Source organism: Melospiza georgiana, chromosome 3 (genome assembly GCF_028018845.1).
Source record: "Melospiza georgiana isolate bMelGeo1 chromosome 3, bMelGeo1.pri, whole genome shotgun sequence".
Lineage (NCBI taxonomy): Eukaryota > Metazoa > Chordata > Aves > Passeriformes > Passerellidae > Melospiza > Melospiza georgiana.
In genome coordinates this window covers 69,845,902-69,868,450 of record NC_080432.1, presented here as the reverse complement: position 1 = coordinate 69,868,450, position 22,549 = coordinate 69,845,902, and the positions used below count along the sequence as shown (strand labels likewise).

At 39.6% G+C, this 22,549-nt stretch overlaps 1 protein-coding gene across 2 annotated transcripts in view; it reads left to right on the top strand.

The window, feature by feature from the left end:
- Nucleotides 1–16,953, top strand: part of PCMT1 (protein-L-isoaspartate (D-aspartate) O-methyltransferase) — a 36,313-nt gene extending 19,360 nt beyond the window's left edge. Inside the window, exons 6-8 of one of the 2 annotated variants that reach the window (XM_058019999.1) lie at nucleotides 4,505–4,590; nucleotides 6,170–6,339; nucleotides 14,764–16,953. In XM_058019999.1, the coding sequence (XP_057875982.1) occupies nucleotides 4,505–4,590; nucleotides 6,170–6,339; nucleotides 14,764–14,776 (269 nt within the window). In that variant the 3' untranslated portion in view covers nucleotides 14,777–16,953. Of the gene's footprint in view, nucleotides 1–4,504; nucleotides 4,591–6,169; nucleotides 6,387–14,763 lie in introns of both variants that reach the window. The other variant, XM_058020000.1, reaches the window with a different exon arrangement.
- Nucleotides 16,954–22,549: the final 5,596 nt, after the last annotated feature.

Below are 22,549 nucleotides of genomic sequence, written 5' to 3'. Positions count from 1 at the left end.
TTGACAGTAGTTGGATGTTAGGGAAGTGATTGACACCAAAGTACTTTAATTCAGTTAGAGTAACTGAGAGGAAATAATGCCCAAACAATAGAAGGACAGTGAATTATTTTACATAATGGTTATTAAAAAAAAAAATTGGTTTTTTTCCTTTGTTTGTTTGGGATTTTTTGTTTTCTTAGTATTTGTTTTTCTTAGAAGATGCAAGGCTGGCAAGAGGCAAGTGTCATTCTATTCACTACGTTTAAAAAAGAAGTCGAAGGTCTGGATGTTCTTTGAGGCTTCTTACAAGAACACTTGGAAAAATTATTATTATGTGATGTTTGCCTCTTATCTTAACTACTATTTTGATTCTTGGTCTTTTCTTGTAAATGAGGGACTTTTCTAAATGTTTTTTAAATGAGTTTATCAACACATACACATTTATAAAATGCAATGTACCTCACTGAGAACACTGTCTCAGAACTTCTTGGAAAAGAAGTTAGACTGCTGGGGCTGTAGAGGGGGAATGAAGGAAGAATTTCCATTGATGCTGTACAAAAGCCATTTTGACTTATGCTTCTGGTTGTTCTTGGAAGAAACTCTGGTGCTCTTGCAAGTCTAGAATTCTAAGTAAACATCATTATCTATATTATTTTTGACTATGTAGACTAAGAGACTGGTGGATAGTTTTGTTGTGAGGTACATTTTAAAGAATAGATGGGCAAGTAATACTTCTGTGAATTAGGTTGAGAAGAATGTTTCAACTGTGTTGGATTCCTGGGAGCTCTTTGATGTGGAGCAAGAATCCAGACAGCTTTTAATTTAAAACAAAAAGACAGCAACAGAAAACCTCACTCAAAACCCCCCATCTGAAACACACAAACAAAAAAAGTTGTGATGATGGAGCAGTTGATTGATGATGGGAGCTGTATGAAATAAGACCGGGTGTGTCAGTTGCTGCCTTTTCATAGTGTGCTTCACACATTCTACTCTGCTTTGTCATGTCTCATATGTACCATAACTGCATTTCAGGAACAGCAAAATTATTTTGGGGTGTCCCAGTAGAACTGCACGGAGAAGTTGGGAATAGGTGTACTTGGATTAACATGTCTTTTTGTTAGTTTGTAGGTTGTAGGGGGGATAGAATATAAGAAAATAAAGATAGTGTAGAAAGTAATCTTACCCCTAAGGAGCTGCAGCTGGGCCAGTTATCAAAGATTAGGAACAGGCCTGACTTTAACAGGCCACAGCTGTAACCAGTGAGAAGCAGAGTGCTATAAAAGAGTGGGGTGGCTGGTTGAGAAGGCAGCTGGAGTCAGTTGGCTGCTTTGTGAAGAAGAAAGAGTCAGTGCTCTGAGGAGCTGCCCACGAGAAGCACCAAGAAAGTATGGAGCTTTTGTGATAAGGAGACAACAGTATGGAACCCCTGCAGTGAGGTGACAACAGTAGGTCTTTTGGCTTTTTTTTTTTTTTTTTTTAATAGCTTAATTTTTATTTTGTTTTCTCTTAATATCAGGAGAAAGCCTTTGAGGTGAATCTCTCAGATGCTTCTACTTACCACTCTTTGGCTCACATGAGAGTACTCCTGGAAAGCACAAAATTTGGTTCCTTTTGGATGAAATGAGACAATATTATGTGTTAAAAGAAGCAGCCAAATATGTTTGATATGTGCGTATTCAGACAATAAGACTTAGATCTAGACTGCAGCGATTATCCTGAAATGCATATATTGCATGGATGCCAGGTTCTCAGCAAAAACTTTTTGCTGCACAAATCTGCTTCTATTGTACTGCACTATTTGCTGATGCAGCCATAGCCAACAGGGATGAGGGATTCTAAATGACTGAGGGAAGTAATTTTCTCCTGTTTCTGTGCTTATGCTACAGCTCTGTGTGAAACAGGTCTGCATAGAGGGAGTGAAGGCTTGGGTACTATGATCAGCAGATCAGGTCTAGATTTATAATCAAGCTGTAGAACCCTTTTATACCAAAATGTCCTGACGTTTTTTCCTCATCAGCACCTGCCACCCTCCACCACGATTATTTTGCTAACAGGCTGCATGTAACTGGAGATGAGCGTAGGAAGGGGACATTATTCAGGATGTAAACACAAGCTGAAAATTTGGGCTGCTCTTTCCCCTTGGACATGGAGTAATATAATAATTTGAATGACATTGAATATATGAATGCCAACTTAACGATTTTTAAAATGTTCTTGATATCTAAAACTGTTGCCATTGTGGGTGGATATATTTCTTCTGTAACTGTAAGAATTTTTGTGGATTTTAAAAGGGAAGAGCCATGCTGTGTGTGATGCATATGAAGGAATGTGATTTTTTTTTTCCCCTTTGGTTGGATGTGTGCTCTTTTTGAAGATGTTAGCTATTGATTCTGAGAGGAAAGGCATTACTTGTTTTTGGGTCTGTTTTACTGCTGTCAGTAAAGTGATAAGATGTGTGGAAGTCACATTCCAGCTTCTCTGGAGCGTGCACTAGGGACATTGATGTCTCAGAATACATATGTTCTTCAGAAGTGACAGCAGTTTCTTTCGCAGCTGCTTCTTCCACTTGGCAATCATTTATTTTGCCAGCAACACTGGAGACCGCTGCTTCTAATGGCCGCTGTGCGCCCTGGGGAATGAGGATCTGCCTCCTTGTGAAACTAACATAATTTTTAGCAATATCTGTATGAGTAAGCTAAAGAAGCCTTTCTCCATTGCCATCTCTGATGGAACAGCAGCTTGATTCAGTAACACATTATTGCTGCTTCTTTAGAAGAGTTCTACAGTGCTATTAAGATACAAGTATAAATTATATGTTTGGCTGCATTGATTGTTCCAGTAGGATCCACTTTGGCAGTCAGAGGGATTACACCCTGGAAATAACTGGAACTTTCATTGCTGGTGATCTCTGTTGCCATCTGACTTAGTGGAAATGGTAATCAATAGGGATGAGTTCTCTTGAAGCACTGGTACTTCTTGCTTGGCAGCTTTTGCTTGTGGCCCTTGGTTGGAGCTTGTGCTGGTCAGAGTTGATTGTATTTATGTCATTATTTATGATTGTATTTATCTGGTATTTATGTCACTGACCTCTAAGAGGCCTCTCGGCTTCTGAGGAAATGTGCTCTCATAAAGCCATGGATGCTAAAGGTCCTGGCCAGGGTCATCTTTCACGACCTTATAAGGAAGATGACAAACACTTCAGTGTTAATTGTTTTGAGGAGGTGTCCAGGTCTTCCCGTACTGTCTTGGATACACCTAAGGGTGCTCTTATTGTCCAGATGGCCCTCCTTATCATAGAGGTCAAAATGAAACCTGCTGGGGTGACCATGTTTTTTTCCTGCTTTGCGAGTTTTTGGAAGGCAAAAAGTTAACAGATTTTCAGCCTCTGACTGGGGTGTAGCACTTCTTTTGACTCTTTCAGTTTTAATTAACCTGTGATAGTGATGTTTGCACAGAAGTCAAAGCTCAGCCTGAAGATGGGAAACCCCAAGCTACTTGTGCTGATCAGAGGACTAACCTCTGTTTTTTATTCTTGACTAATTATTGGAACTTCTGTAATCACATAGTATGAGTTTATGAATGTTTCAGCCTCATTTATACCAATTGTTCTAAATAACTCCAGAGAGAGCCTGTGTAACTTGCTCTGATTTCCTGTTGCTTTCCTATAAATTCTGTGGATGCCATATTCACATTGTCTTTTTTCAAAACTTAAGGTCCAGTTTAGTTTGTCTCATTTCATTGGCTTAAAACCCCCAAACTGTTACTCTTTGCTTCCCCATAACTGGGATGGTATGAGACATCTGTGACAGAGTGCTTCTCCATGAGTTCTCCACCAAAGCTCAAGCAGCACTGGTAACCTCTGAAAACCTTCATTACTCCTAGCATCTTCTAAGCAGCCTCCTGGAGCTTTAGCCATGAATCTCACCTGGCTCTCTGTGTTAGCAGTGATTGTCTGCAGGAAGAATAGATGAGGCCCATCTGCTGGAATGTGGGGTGTGCAGAGGTTACTGCAGTGCTGCATTAGTGTTTGCATACGGCTGTGGGCTTTTGTTCCACTGGTAGTGCAGTTGTAGGCATATAGTCCATGGGAACACTTCCTTTGTATTTTCCTCACCTTTGGCATCTTCTGATATGTGCTTCTGACATTTAATGCTTTGGATTTATGATTTGCATTATGTTTAGGAATGTTTATGTGCATGAAGACAAGGCAAAGCAAAGTCTATGTTCTAAGAGGGTAAATGAGGGAGGAAACTCACCTGCACTGGAGTTGGTAGGGCACATAAATACTTTAGTCTCTTTTCTTGGTGGACTGTGTTTCCAAGAACTTCTATTATAAACCCATGCTTTCAGATGCTTCAGTAGTATTTAGTATATTTTATAAGCATGTGTATACACACATAAAGGTATGCAAGGTTTTGTTGCATTTATTTTACAAATGTGTTAATTTTTTACATGTAGATATGGGAAACCATCTGTTTTCTCCCATCCTTTTGAAAATGTTTTAAAAAATGGTGTTGTCTTGCAGTGGGAGATGGACGAATGGGATATGCAGAAGAAGCTCCCTATGATGCAATCCATGTTGGAGCTGCAGCCCCAGTTGTGCCCCAAGCAGTAAGCCTTTATGTTGTCTGTGTGTGTTTGTGTAATACCTTAGCTGTAGAGAATGCTTTGGATACATCTATGTGTAAAATACTTGGTAGCTTGCACTGCTGGGAGTATCAGTGGGCAGTGTGGTATTACTGTATGGTGTGGGGTTTTTGTCTCTCTTACAACTGGGCTTCCTGTTGGTTTGATAAAGCTGTATGTTCTAATAACTCTGCTCTAAATAAACATATTTTAAAATTACATGTGTGCAACCCTCTATTATAACAATAAACTGGAGCATTTCATTTAATAAGGTAATTAAATTTTATCAAACAACAAGTTACAAAATTTAAGTGCATTTCCCAAGTTCCAAAGCACTGAGTCTGTTGAAAGTAAAATGCTCAGCTGGAAGTACAAACAGTGCCATTTGCTTGAAGGTTTCAGAATGGATACAGGGCACTTCTTACTAGAGAAGCTGAAGAGTAACTAGGGGCTTTAGAGTGTGCATACATATAGCCCATTTTTACTGATAAGATTTTTTTTTTCTCTTCCTTTCATCAGGCACATGGTAATACATAGCATGATTTTTATATGCTAGATGCCAGTTAAGGTTTTTAAATCTTAGTGAGGGATAGTGAAAGACTGGGCTTTGAGGTGTTATAGATAGATTGGACATTTCCAAACAATGACCAGTGGTGGGGCTTTTTTTTTGCTTCATGTTTTTAAAGTAGGTTGTGCTTTTGGTTTGAGGGGATTTATTTGTTTGGATTTTGTTGTTTCATGTTATTTTGTTGGGTTTTTTTTTATTTTTTGGTGGGAGTGTGCCAGGAGGGTGTTCCCAGCAAAATGTTGACAGATGACAATTAAAAAAGCAATTGAAAGTTTATTTGTAAATGAAACAGTTTGTAATTGTAACTTTTGTTAGGAATTGGGATTAAGTGGTTTTTTTTTCATGATGTCTGGGAAGTATGAAATTTTCCTTGAGACTACTGTGATTAGCCTCCTTTAACTATGGGAAAAAAATGCAAGCATTTCTCACATACTATATTTATGTGTCACTTATCTTAGTCATATTCATATATTTTAGACTAGTTTCAGAAAAGGCTGTTCCATTCACAGAATGAAAGAGGAGCTGTTAGGTAGTGAGTTTGTTGAAGACAAAATTTTTCCAGGAAGAAAAATAATGAAAAGTCACCATTCTCAAATCTTATTCTGAGGGCTTAAGGGGAGATCAGTTACCCCCAGAATTTTTCACAATGGGCCTGTACTGATGCACAATAACTATTGCAGCATTAAACAGTTTCAAAAGATTGAATCTGCTATAAAAATAATTTGTGATTTACATGTTTCCCCCACATCTATAGAAAATAAAACTGCAACCTACCCAGTTAATTAAATTATTTTACTGTAATACCAGTTGTTTTACCATGTTGCCGTGATACTCTCATTTTCAGTGCACTTTTTATTTTTCCTAATGGAAGTAGTTATCTACTGTATAAAAGTAGATGGATACATAATGGCAAAGCTATTAATCTACTGTAACAAACTTTGGATCCAGCTTCTCTGAGGTGGCTGGTTACATTCTAATTTCTGTGTTGTGTTCTAGCTTATAGACCAGTTAAAACCTGGCGGAAGATTGATATTACCAGTTGGCCCTGCTGGGGGAAACCAGATGCTCGAACAGTATGACAAACTAGAAGATGGCAGTGTCAAAATGAAGCCTCTGATGGGAGTGATATATGTGCCTTTAACAGATAAAGAGAAGCAGTGGTCCAGGTGGAAGTGATTTTCTGTTCCACTTACTTCTTCCACACACATGCAAGGTGAAAGGGTGTGAATTTTAAGCAGATAGACTGCAAGGCCTGCCTTTGCTGCTGTCATTGCTTTCTGCTCCTCCATACCATGAAAAGTGACTCAGTCTGCATTACTACATCACCCAAAGGAGGTTATGCTAAGTTTGAGTTAAATTAAAAGCAGAAGAAAAATATTGCATGGGTTGCACTTTGTCTTTTTTGGACATGTTTTCTTTAGTCTTTGGTGTTTTGAAGATTCTTATTTGTTGTTTTAAACACAGTATTTTCTAAGTTTCAACTTCACTTTTAATGAATTTTTTTATAACTATTTTGCCCAATAATTAGGGTGAAGTGTAAAATTTTACTTAATAAATACTGTTTTGTCCTTTAAGTTAGTGGTAATTGGGTGTTCATTTTTTATTTTTCTGAAACACTAAAAATGAAGAAAAATCTTTGCAAAATCCTTTGTGGAAAATGTAGATGATCTTGCAAGCACTTTTCCTTTAGCCTCCAAGTAGCAAAAAGTAGAAAAGATAATTCTTTCTTCCCTGAAGTATATATGTAGTTGAGTAATGTTTAGAAAATTTTCCCAGACATGTTATTAGAAGTCTGTCATCTGTCTCTGATGGGGCAGTATTTGTGTTTGCCAATACAGCAAATTCTAAATGCCTTTCTAGAAGTAGGAAACCTTCCAGTTTGCTGAATTGAACAGCCAGTAATAAATGAATAAATAAATAGACTTAGTGCAGCTGTCAGCTTAAGCCATGCTAGTGTGTGAATGAACAAAGCAGCATTGCTGTTTTGCTTCCTGGCAAAAAGTGCTTGTTGAGTGTATTATTGAGCTCTGAAAACAACTCTTGAGTTTTATAACCTAAATTTAGATTTTTGGCTTTTTTCCCCTTGATATTTTGGAGTATAGCTTGTGATTTGAATACAGGAATACTCAGTCTAACCTATCAAAATATCATAATAAGTACAAATAAAGCACTTTGCCTACTCTTGCTTAGCGAAGCCTCATTTCAGTGTTTCTTGGATTACTATATAGCCACCACGTACAAATTACTCTTAAAACAACTTCAGTGAGATACTGCTTAGTTCAAAGCTTGTGAAGCGTGCTTGTTATTCAAATGTGTTGTATTTGTTATGCAAATGAATGCTTTGGCCTCAAATATTGCCAGTATTCCCTCAGTGTGGTACTCAGGGATTTCCTGCCTCTTGTAAGGCTTTGGAAGCTTTCCTTTGTGGTTGGTTTCCTCCTTTGGCAAATGTTTAATTTAAGTTTGGAATCCATGCTTTGCTTGCTCTAAAAAAGAGTAGTTGTCTTCTTAAACCTTCCTTCTCTCAGAGAGTTTTCATAGATTTTTTTCTATTTCCACCTAATCTGATTATAGTAGCAACTGGGATTTTTTTGGTATGTCAAAACAAGTATAGCAGTGTGTGTTCATAAAACACTTTAAGAAGGGTTTCTTGAATGACAGTGTTTATCCCTTGCTATAAGTGAAGGTGGGGTACTATGTTAAGGACTAGTATTCTGAGTTTTTAGCATCTCTTTGGTGCAGTTTGGTGTTTCATTTTGTATTCTAGCTTGGAAAGAGCTAATAGCTTGTCTTTGGGCCTTCTTCAGTCATGCATACTGGAGGATTATTTTCCCCAGAAATTTGTACTAGTTTCTGGGCTCTTCTGAAACACTTCTTGATTTTTTTTATTTATTTTTAATTTAAGAATTTACAGTGGTGTTATCAGAAAATATAAGTGCTTAGCCTGAAGGGTTCATCTGCAACAGCATAGAGGCTGTATCTTGCTATGCGCATTTAAATTTCGTTCAGTCTTGGAACTCTCTGTTAAAGAAAATCTCAGAAGTCCACTTCTTGTAACATTTGCTATTTCTTTAATTGTCCTTTTTGTGATTTGAAGAAAATTCCCATTCCATTTTCTAGGATAACTGTCAGTCTACTGCTGACCTTACAGGAGGTCACATCTTTTCTTTGTTTTTCCTTGTTGGTGGCTATGAAGTATATGGTCAGGCAGCTGCTGCTAAGGAAATTCCTAATTATAAGTCAGCATTTGCTATCTATGCTGGCATCAAAGATGAAAGAGCTGTTTTTTCTTCGCTTCCTGGATTTCATTTTTTCTTTTCTAAATTGCTCAAGATCTGTGAGCAGAGTTCATTTAGAGACTCCTCTGAAAAAGCATCTCTAAGTGTTTCTGTAGTAGAAATCTCTAGTGTATGAGAGACTAGTTGATGTAAATCTCAAATTCATTAAACAACAATCATTTTAAGATTAGCTCAATTCTGTATGTTTAGTTTGTCATTCTTTTAGTTTATATTATGTGATTTGATTCCTAATGCAGGTAACTCTTTCATCACATTGAGTGAAGAACGGGTGTCCCTTCAGAGGACACAATTGATAGACCAGCAGCATTTTCCTAGGGTAGCAGACCCTCCAGCTGGCAGGAAAGAAGCTATTACATTTTTGCTGAGCCACTCACTCTTTAATGGGGCTGTAAGGTGCTTTTACAAAGCAGCACAACACTCTTTAAGTGGTGTTTGAAGTCAACCCCATCTTCAGGTATTTTGTATCATGCTTCACTATGTAAAACTTGTAGCGAAAGAAGTCTGGACTAGCTGGAAGGAAAAGATTCCTTGGATTTCAGTACATTGCTAAATAAAGCATCTTATTTGTGAATACTGTTAAATTTCTTTAAATTTAGGCCATGACTTTGTAGCTTTGGCTCAGTTGCAGTAGTATTTTTTTAAGTTCCCAATATTAGTGGGAATCCTCTCAAATGTGACTCCCTGGGACGCTCAGAAGTAGAATATATGCAGGAACTCTATCTCTGGTACAAAACAATGCAGTGTGCCAGAAATCCAGCAGTCAATGCCCAGTTATGTGATTATACTGATAAAGGGTATCCTTTGACATAAAACTTCAGTTGTTCTGGGTTTTTTACTGAAAAAATAGGATGGATAGAGGGCCTCGTGTTGCACAGTTGGGAACATGGCTTAATGGCTGTCTTATTGGCAGATCTTGTATAAATTAGGATTTCTCTGGTTTTATTTCTCTGTGAAATAAAACTACTTCACTTACTACTTAGGTGGAAAGACAATTTTAAGTGTCACAGAATCATGGTATTATTTAGGGTTGAAAACAGGTTTAAGGTAATTGAGTCTGACTGTTAACCTGGTGCTGCCAAGTCCACCACTAAACCATATTCCTAAGGGCCACTTCAAGTCATCTTTTAAACACTTACAGGGAATACCTTGTCCTGCTGGCCTCACTACTGCTGATACAGAGGCATAAGAGAATAACAATGTAAGTAACAGCAGTGAGTCTCTGTTGCATTTTGGATTTGATTTCCAGACAGGCAGCTTTTAAAAAATTGTAACAACTACTTTTGTCTTACATATTGCTAGTAGAAATTATTTATAAATGTCATGCTGAATTTATAATTGCTGGTAAAATACAGAATTATAATGACAGTATGACCTTTCTGAACAAAAACTTCAATGACTAAACTGGGGCTGTTACTGTATCCCACTTATCTGTACATAAACCATGATTAACACTCTTTTGGAAAATGTATTTATTAGGATACATTTTAATATGTTTCTGCTTAGAAACTCTTATTCAGTGTTTCAAGTGCCCCTGGTGAGCTAGTTGACCAAATTAGTTTGACATTAGCAGGTACTGTTTGCTGCAACTTCTCAGGCCATGCAGAGTAATGATTATGGTTTAAGTTTTTATTTTATTTTGGCAAAAAGAATCTGCACAAAATATTTTAGGTTAAATTTAAGAATTATGAATTATGTATCAGGGTAGTTTGACCCTGACTGAATTCCAGGTGCTCACCAAAGCTGCTACCTCCACAACTGGACAGAGGAGAGAGAACACAACATAAGGCTCCGTTGTGAGTTAAGGACAGGCAGAGATCACTCACCAGTTACCACCATGGGTACAACAGGCTTGAGTTGGGGATATTAATTGAAATTATTGCCAAGCAAAATCAAAGCAGGGTAATGAGAGGTAAAACATACCTTAAGAACACCTTTTCTGCACCCTGTCTCCCTCCTTCCTAGCTCTACAACCTGCCCCCCGGCAGTGCAAGGAGGTAAGGAATGAGGTTTACAATCAGTCAGTTTGTCACATATTCTTCCTGCTGCTGTCAGGGGGGTCCCTCCTCTGCTCCTGTGGGGGGTCCCTCCCACAGGACACATTTCTCCACAAACTTCTCTAGCAGGAGTCCTTCCTATAGGCTACAGTTCTTCATGAACTGCTGCAAGGTGGGTCACTGTTCTTGGATGCAGTCCTGCAGGCACAGCCTGCTCCAGTGTAGGTTCTGTACAGGGTGACAGGTCCCGCCAGGAAACCTGTTCCAGTGTGGGCTCCTCTATCCATGGGCCTGCAGGCCCCTGCCTGGAGCCTGCTCCTGCACATTTCCCACAGGGTCACAGTCTCCCCTCAGGCATCCACCTGCTCCAGCATGGGCTCCTCCACAGGCTGCAGGTGGATCTCTGCATCCCTGTGATCCTCCATGGGCTGCAGGGGCACAGCTGCCTCACCATGGGCTGCAGCGGAATCTCAGCTCCAGTACCCAGAGCAGCTCCTGCCCCTCCTCCCCTGATCTGGGTCTCTGCAGGGCTGCTCCTCTCACATGTTCTCACACTGCTCTTCTCTGCACAATAACTTTTTTCTTTCTTGAATATGTTTCCACAGAGGTGTTGCTTCCATTGCTGACTGGCTCAGTGTTGGCCAGTGGAGGGTCTGTCTAGAAGCCAGCTTGTGTTGGCTCTATAGAACCTGGAGGAAGCTTCTGGCAGCTTCTCACAGAAGCCACCCCTGCAGCACCACCCCCCCCCCCCACCCCCCCCCAAAACCTTGCCAGGCAAACCCAACACAATTATGTAAAAGTGTATGTGATATATCTGATACAGTAGGTTACTGAAAAAATTCCTTTATCATTTCAATTTATTCTCAATTTTATGATTGATCATAGCAAATAATAAATATTTTATAATAGCACCTTTCCAGATTAAAATGCTGGAAGTCTTCATATTGCATCTTTAAAGTCATAAAGTGAGAAATAATGGGCTGCTGAAACACTGAGTATATGCTGTATTTCTAATTCATAAAAGGCTACACTCTGAATTTCACTTGCAGTAATGACAACATATTTTTCAGAGATGAATGATGTATTGAGAAGGGAAAGTCATATGCTGCCTAATGACAAGAAAATTGAAGTGGATCTAAAAGAGTGAGATACAGATTTCAGATAGATTTATGAATGTTTGTTCAAATATTTGAATGCCTTTCCCTAAAGTGACAGTGAGGGATCACGAAGCTGCGTGACTTGTATCCCAGACTTATTGTTGATAAGATTATTGGTCTTTATAGTTTATAATTTACCTGAAAAGCTGCATATTAGATTTTTTCTGAGAATGTTTCTTGTTTTTGTTATTGAATATTCATGATGGGAATTGTAGAGTATTCATGTATATGTTTTCCCTCATATACATGAAGGGAAGCAAGCGAAAATTTTTCAAACTTTCTTACATGTTTTTCAAGAATAGTAACTTTGAGCTAATGACTTCTGAAATTTGCTTTAACTTGAGCTTACAAAGTTGCTTTGATGCCTCAGTTGATAGATGAGTGGTTCTCTTGCTGCAATTCCAAAAGCCTGAGAAGGACTTCTGTGGTGACTTAAACCCTAAATATATATATTGCTTGCTAAGCAGGAGCTGGTAAGCAGATTGGAAGGAGTGCATATATGAAGGTGGAGAGAAAAAAAATTACGTGAGTTGTGTAAAAGTCACAGTAAATAGCAGGGGCCAGAAAGAATACAAATTAGTAGGTCTTTCCTGTTGCTCTAGAGGACAACAGGATAGTTTTAACAAGGAAAGAGCAATCTTTTGAGTCGCCTTTTAAGTTCTGTGGCAGGATAGATTTTGTTATACCACTGGGAAGATAGAATAATGTATTGTGATTCTTACCAGTCACTGAAACCTGGTGGATTTCCTAGCTTGGCAGCTTCCAATCCATACAGGATCAGCTCAGGTCAGCTGATGCTGGTTTGCAGTATGTATTTATGTCTGCAAGCTGTGCTACATTAGGGAGAAAGCTGACAGCTGTTACTTATCAGGTGATCTGAGACTTTTCTGGCACTTTCTAATACATCCACTCCAATAATGCACATATAAATTCAACTTCAATCTGTAGAAAATAAATGCTGTATAATTTTAACACTTATATTGGAGGTTAGTTTGAGCTGGCATGCTGTTGTTAGATTAATGAGTAGTGAAGAGCAAGTGAAAAACCTCTTGAGGAAAGCTGATCCCCTTAATATACAGTAAATGTTCTAAAAAATAAAATATGAAAATCCTTATTTTGAATGTCACATACAGGATGTAGTGGTCAGGAATGTTAAAGCAATGAAAAATACCAACAATTAAAACATTGCCATGCTAATATAATTTATTTTAAATGATATATTTATATAATACTTATATGTTTTAAGTAGAAATATAATTTCGGAAAATAAAACAGGCCCATACTTTAAATACATTAAGTGCATTAGCAACATTATGCAAAAGCCCTGCTAACATTTGTGGCTGGGTAGAATCATTGTGTTTAATAGTTTCCAAGTTAATACAGAATGTTTTTTTGGCTTACAGTTTCTTGAGGATCTGCCTTGTATTTGAAGGATTACGAATTGCTTGTCACAGTAAAAGACCAGGGTTTTACAAAGCTGTGAGTGTGTGGTAGGAATCAGGATTAAAATCACACCCACAATTAGGCGTATGAGACTAAGCCAGCAACAGCAGTAGTCATTACTTACATATACTTCTTGAAGATGTAAAAATGAACTGATGATGCAGCTCCTGGAAGTGTTAGGGATGAATGAAGCACTTGTCCTGAATTCACTGGCACTGCATTTTAAATTGGGTATCAGATGTTAATTTTTTTTTATCTGTTTAAAATAAGCAAATACCCATTCTGTGAGATAGGCAAATACGGAGAGCTTCCAAACCTTTAGCTATAAACAGATTTTTCTTTATCTCTGCCATGATGTGTTCTTCTGCCTCCTGCTTTTTTCTGCTGTGTGTAATTACTGCAGTGCTCTAAAGCTGTGTGATTAGTACTTTACTATTAGGAGGCAGTGCAAAGTGCAAAGAATGCAAATATTATCACTTACAAATCACAACGTTTGCATCCCAACTGCATTAGATAGAAAACTAGTCATTTAAGCACTAGTTTCTACAGCCTTTTCAGTTGCTTTTACAATGTTTTGCATGCTGCCATTCCATGCTGTATGATTCCTGGAGCATAATAATGTCTTTGGAACTTAAAGGTTTTGTATGTGTGCATGTAGAACTATATTTTTGTGGATTAGTTTGCATGATAGCTGGAAATGCTATTGTGTATTGAGCCAGCAATCACATTACTGAGCTTTTTTTCTAATTCAGACACTGTTTGCTTCAGTTAAGGAGGCTGATGCACCTACTAAAAGAAAAATTGCAGCAAATTAATTCTGAATTTTTAGATTGCTTGTGCCTTGTCAAAAAAAAAGAGACAAAACTCTTCTCTTTGAGTTTTCCAGTGCTCAGAGTGGCATAGCTTTCAGATTTGATGGGTGTTTTGCATTAAAATTAATGCTTTAGAAATACTTAAACAAATCACTACTGTATGATAACTTTATGGTTGGAATATAGGCTCTATGGGTTTCTCGTTTCAATGTGTTTTAAATGTCCTACAGGAACAAATCTCTGCATTTTCTAGATTCTTTTCAGTGATTTAGAGAGACTTCTTGATTCATCCTTTCTCCTACTAGATCTCCTTTTAGCTCACACACACACACACACACTGCCCTGCCCCCAGCCTTTCCATAACCTACTCCTGATTTATTGTAGATCCTTCGGGAGCTAATTGAGTTCCTCTGAGAAATAAATAAACTAAGTGGTAAAAACTACATCATAGGGATGCAAGACTGTGTTCCCACTTTCTTGAGAGACTGCAGCTGAAGCTAAACTTGCCTTTTTGGCAGCTACAGAGGGTGGTTTTTGCCAATACTCTGTCTAGTAAGTTGGCTCAGTTGCTTGCCAATGTGTAGCCAGCAGAATACGGATGGCAGGTAGCTGTGCAATGTGGGGGTTTCCTTAAAGCAAGTGATCCATTAAATGTAAAATAGAGGGACCCATATTTCACAATAAGTCACATAGTAGTATGAGGTGATATGGGATTGCTGTTGCCTTTCCTTTGGTGTTTGTTTTTTTCTCAAATGCTTGAAGAGATTTCTAAAGTTTTGCTGATGTGCGTGAGCACTTAAATGTAACCTGATTCAATATCAAAACTTCTCAAATACCATTTCCAAGGGGAGAAGAAACATAACTGCATATGTTTTCTTTCTACAGGGATGAATTGTAAAAGCTACATCATCTTGACCCAAACATAGTGTTACAGTGGACTGCTCATCTCCCGTTCTAAAAGCTTTTTGAAAACCAACAGCATTGCAGCTTGTTTTGGACTTTGTTATACTGTTGTTATCAGCATGGAACAGCGTGGTGTTTGTTTTATTTTTTTAGATGCTCAAGGCAAATCTGATAAAGAGATGGTGGAAAGTTTTATGCGGGCATTGTTTTATTTAACATGCCTTTATTTCACTTTCATCTGTTCAAAGTGAATTTCTGCAAAACTGCAGATAAAGACCTGTAGCTTGTGAACTCTAATTTTGATGGGGGAACTTGAACACTCACTTCTCTTGGCTCCTGTGTCCCTTGGTCAAACTGCTTCTGTGCACCTTACGACACTACATAGGTAATACCAGGTTTTCTGTGTTCCAACGTCTGCTAGATGCTACTAAAAGGAGATGAACTTCCTTTCTAAGCTTTTGACATGGTGTCATAGACTAGCATGTAGTAGATACAATCAGCTGCTTTTTTACCTTAAAACCAGGCATTTGTATATATTAAATTTCATGACATCAGAGGTAGGTGGCCGCTCTTATCAAACATTGCTGTTCAAGCTGGACATAATAGACATGGTTTTCCCTTTCCTTCTAAAATTGATTATTGTAATCTTGAAATTCTGTTGTGGTTTATAGCTCAGTGCTGGTGTGGTACACATGGAGGTAACTCCATAAATGTGAGGTGAGGTGTGTTCCAATCACTGAACAATTTATGCAATGCTGCTTTGCCAAATAAAGTTAAAGGCAAAAGGGGAGTTTTGTGCTTGTGTGGAAGATTAGGATGGGTAGGTAATCTGATATATGGATTGCTAGGTTCTTTATTAAATGCCAAAACTCCCTTTGGTTCTAAAAGAAAGTTGCTTTTGGTAAAGCTGTATTAACATTGTTGTTTTTATAACTGTGGGCACCCAGGAAAAATTCTGGCTTTTTAGAAAGTGAATTCTAAATTGCTGCAAAAGGAACACATCAGAAAGAATCCTGGACTCTTAAGTACACATAGATGCTTCTCGTTCAGTTTTCATATAGAAGAATTGTTGGAAGACTATAAACCTTTTTTTCTGACATAATTTTTGTGTTCTAGTACTGTAAAATGTCAACAGCAAATTGCAAAGCAGCCCAGTAAGGTCGGCTGCTTTGGGAAAGGGGGAAAGGGTGTCTTCCGTCATCTTGCTCATATTTGAGCAACCCGGAATTAAACTAAACAGCATATTCTCCTTATTTTTTTAATGATAGGAAGGATTATGGAATAAAACAACCTACAGTGATCTCTGGGAAAAAAAACCTAAAACAACTTCCTGTGGTGGAAGAGCAATAATTTTGTGATAGGATTAATCCCTGAAAGCATAAAGGTTATAATTCAAAGGCCTCTGCATATGTAAAAGGAACAAAGGCCAGCCCCATTTTGTTCTTCTGTGAAAGATACTATAGGACTTAATTTATTTAGATGTTTGGAAGTTAATGTACCACCTCCTGATTTGACTGCAGCCTGGAAGCACATGCACAAGATTAATCTTATAAAGAAATTAATATAGTACATATTCTAGAAAATACAATCCAGAAAAATCCACTTGCGTCTGACAAATTTGTACTAATCCACAATCAACTGTGACTCTAGTTCTTGGTGTTGAAGTGAAATAACTGATGCATGCTAACGTTCAACCTTTTGGTCGCTGTATCTTTCAGTTTGAGTTCAGCTTTATTTACATCTTCTCACTAATTTAATCAGTTAAATGAAAGATATGAGCTCAACTGTATCCAAATTCCTGTCTCTGGACACAGTGTAATAAGCTAGCCTGACTTGGAAGTGGTGTTAAAGCTGAGACCCTACGACAACTTCCTGGGGGAGAACCACTTCAGGAGGTGTAAAGCTTCAGGGACCAAGGCTGGTGGGAATGGTGCACCCACTCCACTGAAGGGGTTGATGGCAGTCAAGGTACTCGGACAGAAAGGAGTATCCAGGAGTAGCATTTAGGAGTCGAAAATGGAAACTCCTCCATGATGGAGCAATGGTTCTGAAGTAAAAACTTGGAGACAAGGGCAAGTTGAAATGCAGAAGACTTGAAGAGTTTGAATAAATGCTGTGTGAACTGTCTGAATTGCTACTTTGCCAAATAAAACAATTTGAGAAGAAGCTGTATCTAGGTGTCTGCCTGATTTTGTGGTTGGTTTTGTTGTTTTTTAACCTTGAACAGGATTTTACATATCCAAAAGAAAACATGTATAAAAATACTGGTTTGCTAACTGACCAGAACTATGTGTCCATTTTCAGTCAATTAATGTATTGCATCACTTACAAAGCCTGTTAATACTACCTGGAATGTAAGTGGGGTTTTTGGTGTCTGTCTGGAATTTCTGAAACACGCATCTCTGTGTTTTGGTGAACAGGCTCTGTGCACGGTTCTGTCTGCTGTCCATAGCTGAATCCAGCCACCTTGGAGAGTGTGATTTGCCACTTGGAAGGATTAAAGCTTTCCCTCTTTATAAGAGGTGCAGTCATGTTTCACTGGGCTGTTACTGTCACCTCTAAGTCAGAACAGCTTGGGAGAACGGATTGCACTCTGAGTTGCTTATCCGGTTGTGTCTGGGACCCAGACAGTAGAAGACTTAGAAAGCCAATACCTCTGTCTTGAAAACCCACCAGGAGTTGTGGGCTCTCCACAGAGGAGTTTGATGTGCTGTAGGGATGCTTTCTGTTTATGTAGCAGGAATGACCTGTGTGCTTTTTCTGTTCAGACTGGTCAGCTGGCTTGAGGCCACAGAGCCCACAACATGACTTTTTCTGGAGGGAAACCAGCACACAGCATGTGTGCACCAGCGCTGCTGATGAAGCCACCTGGATGATTCCTGAAATGTTTTGTAGTCATCGAGTTTGAAATGGGCAATAATGCCTGGAGCCAGGGGGGCTCTGCGTGGTAGGCTCTGGAGCTTGCAGCTGGCAGCAGTTCTTTCCACGTGTGCAGTGTTTTTGTGACAGGATGACAAGCTACAGGATTTTTGAGTGTGGAGAGACTGTGTAATTAACCCATCAGCACAAAGAAGTGAAGTAAAATACTCAGAGGAAAATTCTGAACTAGTACTCTCTGCCAGGAAGAAGGGTGTTAACCCATTCTTACAGTAGCAGTGTTTTCTTCCTTCTACTCATTAATATGCCCAAGGTTGTGCTGCTTTTGATTAAAATGCAGTTCAGAGAAAGAAGACATGAGACAATTCCTTCTGAACTTTGACACAATACAAAAGATTAGTAACACAAACCATGCTCATGATTTGTAACTTTGGTTCTATTCAGCTGATTTTAAACATACTAGGATGCAGTTCAAAAGATGAATAGTTACCTTTATGGAACCTTGATCCCTGTCCCAAGCAATGTGGAAGAGGTATTCTGCTGAAGTGAATGAGGGGTGGTCCTGGTTCAGAAAAAAGGCAGATGGTGAGGTCACACATGCCCATTGTGCAGAACCAAACAAAAAAATTCATAGGGGAAGTGTTGCCTCACAGATGGCACAGGGAGACACAGGTCTGAAATTGGTCTTTTGCATTTCAGGATGTTCAGACTTCATAGATCAGGAAGAGTAAGTGAGAGTTTAAGTACTGTGGTATACAATAGATGGCTTCAAGCATGGGGTTTAAGTTAGTTTTGTGGGCTCATACGTTTTGCCTTTGTTGAATCTATTTGAGTTTTGTCCATCTGATTTTAACTGTGAAAGGTTGTGAACTGCAGACCAGTTGTGGTAAGTCACAGACACTCTTAAGGTATTATAACTCCCCTTTGCCTTTACTGTAAATAACACACACTTGTGTGCTCAGACCCCCCAGCTGGCAAGGTTTGGGGTTCCATGCCTCAGCCCGGTCTGAGGAAATAAGCCTAGACTAAAATCTGGCCTTATATTGGCAGAGGTGATGTAAACTTCCCTCTACCTGGCCTATTTACCTCCCACACTTCATCCTTGACAAACAGGGCTGCTTTCTGTTCCAGGTAGTCGTTTATTACACAGCACAAATTCATGCTGCAGCTGATGCACTCTGAATTTTCCTATGAAAGGCTTATCCGGTTGTTCTCTCATGCTCTTGGCAGGGTGTTAATGAGATGCTCAGCAGGATGTGCTCAGAAACTAGAATTGTATTTCTTTAAATTATGAATTGAGTGGACATAGCTATTGCTGAAATATGTATGGAGGAGATCCAGCTGCCCACTGAGAATTGCCTGAAAGCTTCAGAAGGAGAAATGAAGCAAAACTTTTTTAGCAACAAGAGACTATTTTCATAAAGACTGTTGTTGGAGTTACTCTGAAATCTCACTTTGATTCTCTAAGGTTTCTTTTAGTCCAGCCATTTTCATCATATGCTTCTGAGCAACTCACCTGGTAGACACTCTTGAGAACATTCCCTAATGCTTCTGAGAAGCTGAAGTCCTTTTCTCAGCCATGGTTGGGCTTATGTTTGCATTTTATGTGTTTGTACTATTAACAAGCCACATGTCTTGTTTATTATGCTCTGCCAAATCCTTTTTCAGCTATAATGTAGAAGTGGCATCAGATAAATCAGTAACTTTTATTGCAGGTGCCTTATGGACTAGGAGGACACTCTCAAACACCTCGGGTTAGGAAAATGGGTGATTCAGAGCATCTGCCAAGGCTACTGCTCTGATAAGAGCTCTAGAGAAGCTCCTCTCCTCTGGATATAGAGGCAGTCTCAGGACAGTTTAGCCTTCAGACAGGAATTAGCCTTCATGCTTTCCCTATGGGTCCAGTCTTCCACTGGGCTGCCTGCTTTCAAGTCCTGTACAGTCCTGCACTCCTCCAAGTTCCCTGTTCTCTCTATATCTGTGTTGTCCAGGCATTTCATTTGAATGTAGAAATCTTAAATTCATCTCTTTAATGCATTAGGACCTGCTAGTTTTAAGAGCTATGTTAAAATGTCTTGCTCTGCCCTCTTTAGAACAGGATTATACATTTCTGTTGGCCAATTAAGTGGCAACTCTCAGTTGTTCACTGAACCTTTCTGCCGTGTCTGGTTTCTGCAAGCTTGCTCAAAATACATTTTTCACTGATTTATGAGTGGTTCAGAACTGTCAGCCAGGAGTCTTATAACTGCAAAAATTAAAATTTTAGCAGGTGTATTTAAAAGCTTGCTTCTGAAGTGTGCTGATGCAGTTGTTCTAGATTTCTCTTTGTGTTTCAGGACTACAGTGCAGAGTGCAGCTCACTTTTTAATTTGTTTTAAGTAACTATTATTTGAAAAATATAGAGCAGAGGTACTTATACACAATTTTTCCCCCTTTAAATATTCCTTGTTTACAGCATGTTTCCCTGTCACTCAGCTGAGACCAATTGTGTCATGGGCTCTTTTTCATATTAATTACTCTGTGTTTATTGCCTCTGTCTGGTCTTTATGCCCATCAGCACTCTCTGAATCTTCTATAGGCTTTTAGCTTTTGCCATTAGAAACTGAAAAATCCCAATTCCTGATGCACATGAAAACAGCCAGCCCAGACCTCAGTGATGCATGACTGTGGATTCTGTTAGGGCTTACTAGAAAGGCTCTCCCTTTGTTTTGGGGTGGCGTGTTTGTGTTGCTATTGGTTCATGCCTCTGGCTGGCTCTGTGCAGTTTGGGATTGAAACTCTTATCCTTTATCTAGGATTTGAAAAGCAAATGGAGCATCACACTGACCTATTTCAGCCTTTTTGTTTTGCAAATGTGCTCTTGGATCTGCCCCTGCTATTATCCTAGTGCTATGGAATGATTACAGCAAGATGTTCAGGCTAGCATCCCCTGCAAAAGTGGGCAGCAAGCAGCCCATATTATGGAAAAAAACCCCTTACTTCTAAATATGGATCAAAGCTAGGTAAGTATTGTATTGTTTGCTATTCTGAAGTAATTTGTATGCTTAAGCTGTCTGAAGGGCAAAACAGTTTAAAAAAATAGTCTAAGTGAAATAAGAATCTTGATCAGCATTAAAATACACTGACAAAATAAATTTTAATGACCTCTCCTAATACACAGAGGAGCAACTTCCACAGGGCTATGCAGTCAGGGTAGTCAATATTCTCTACTTACCTAAGATACTGATAAGAATAGGTGGAATAATCATATTCACAGATATGTGGATAGACAAACATCAGTGTTTAGGACAGAAGAAACAGATCTGACAGACTTCAAATAGTGACGAGTTTCACACAGGGTGTCTCACGTCTTCTACAGGATAAACACTCATAGGTCCCTTTTGACACAGAATATTCTGTGACTGTGTAAAACTCCCCAGCTCTGGGGTCTGCATGAGAGGCCACGAATGCAGTTTTAGTAAAGCAGCCACGAAGTGGAAGCACTGCCTGCTCCGAGCACTCCTTTGACATCAGAGGGAGAGCCCCAACCTTGGGAGTGGCTGGGGAGGGGCTACGGAATTGGTGTCAGCAGGAGGCAGTGACTGCGAGCTGCCTGGGGAGAAGGGGAAAAACATCCTGAGTAGATTGACAGCATTTTCTGCCAGTCCAGGTGTGCTCTAGCTCAATAGTTCAGTATGACTTACTTAAAATGAAATAGCATGAAAGCCATTAAATGCAAGCACACGGTATCGAGACCAGTGTGTGTTTTAATTGCAGGAGCTGCCAAGCCAATCTGTTACTTTGCCAACTTTGTCTTGCTCACCATCCAACTGACAATGCCCCCAGGCTCCCTGGTAAGGTGAAAACTATTTTATTTCTCTCCAGCCGTGGAGTTTGCTGTCACCTGGGAAGTAACAGGCCTTAAGCTGGAGGCCCGGAGGGCAGCAATTGTCACCATCTCCCGTCCCAGAAAAAAAGAGAAGACTGGCCACTCTAGGGCAGCACCAGCCAGACTCCAGACTCCTGCACCTTGCTTGCTGTCTGCTGCTCTCTGCTTGCAGGAGTTCATTCTCAGCTGTCATATGCAAAATCCATGAAGGTTTATTCACTAGCAGCAGCACAGAAACAAAGCCTGCTGTTGGGGAGAGTGACTGGAAAGCTGAGCAGCCTCTTGCACCATGGCTGCACTGGCTGGCTTGTGCTTTGTGCCAGATCTTGCTCTTGTCCTGCCCGGCAGAACAAAACCAAACCTTTTGTTCTGCTGCTGGCTGTGTGCCAGGGTAATGGATTTTGGTAATAGGAGCACGGTGGGCACAGGGAGAAAAGACCACTTTTCTTCTGCTTTGGTAAGGTGGTGAAGGACATTTAGGTATTTAATTAAAACCCAATGCAAATTTCTATAATGGAAAATAGGACCGCAACCAAATGGGCAGTGAGTCTTCCCTAGAAGGCTGTATTTAAAATGTGGCCTTTTGGGTCTTGTGCTATTTGCCATGTCTTCTGGGGGCTGGGATGGAAGAGAGACTGTACTCCAAACCGGAAATGGGCAGCATCCTCAGATGCTCTCCTGGCCCCGCTGTAACACTGAACTACAAACAACCAGACTTTGCCTCATGTGGCAGGAGCAAGGAGCACTGGCAACCAGATTCCCTGAGTGGCTGGCACAGCCAGCTCTGCAACCACTGTCCTGCTCAGCTCAAGCACTGCTCGAGAGACAGGTCACACAGGCAGATGTCCTTCCTTCTCTGGCTCCCTGAAACAGGTACCTCAACAACTTCCCCCACCATACACATTCCAGCTTCTTGTAAGGCTGTTTCACAGAAAGGAGAAAGAAATTCTGTCTGCTCTCATGATGCAGTCTTGTAGCACAGAATTTAGCTGGCAATGGAAACGAAAGACAATGCAATAAATA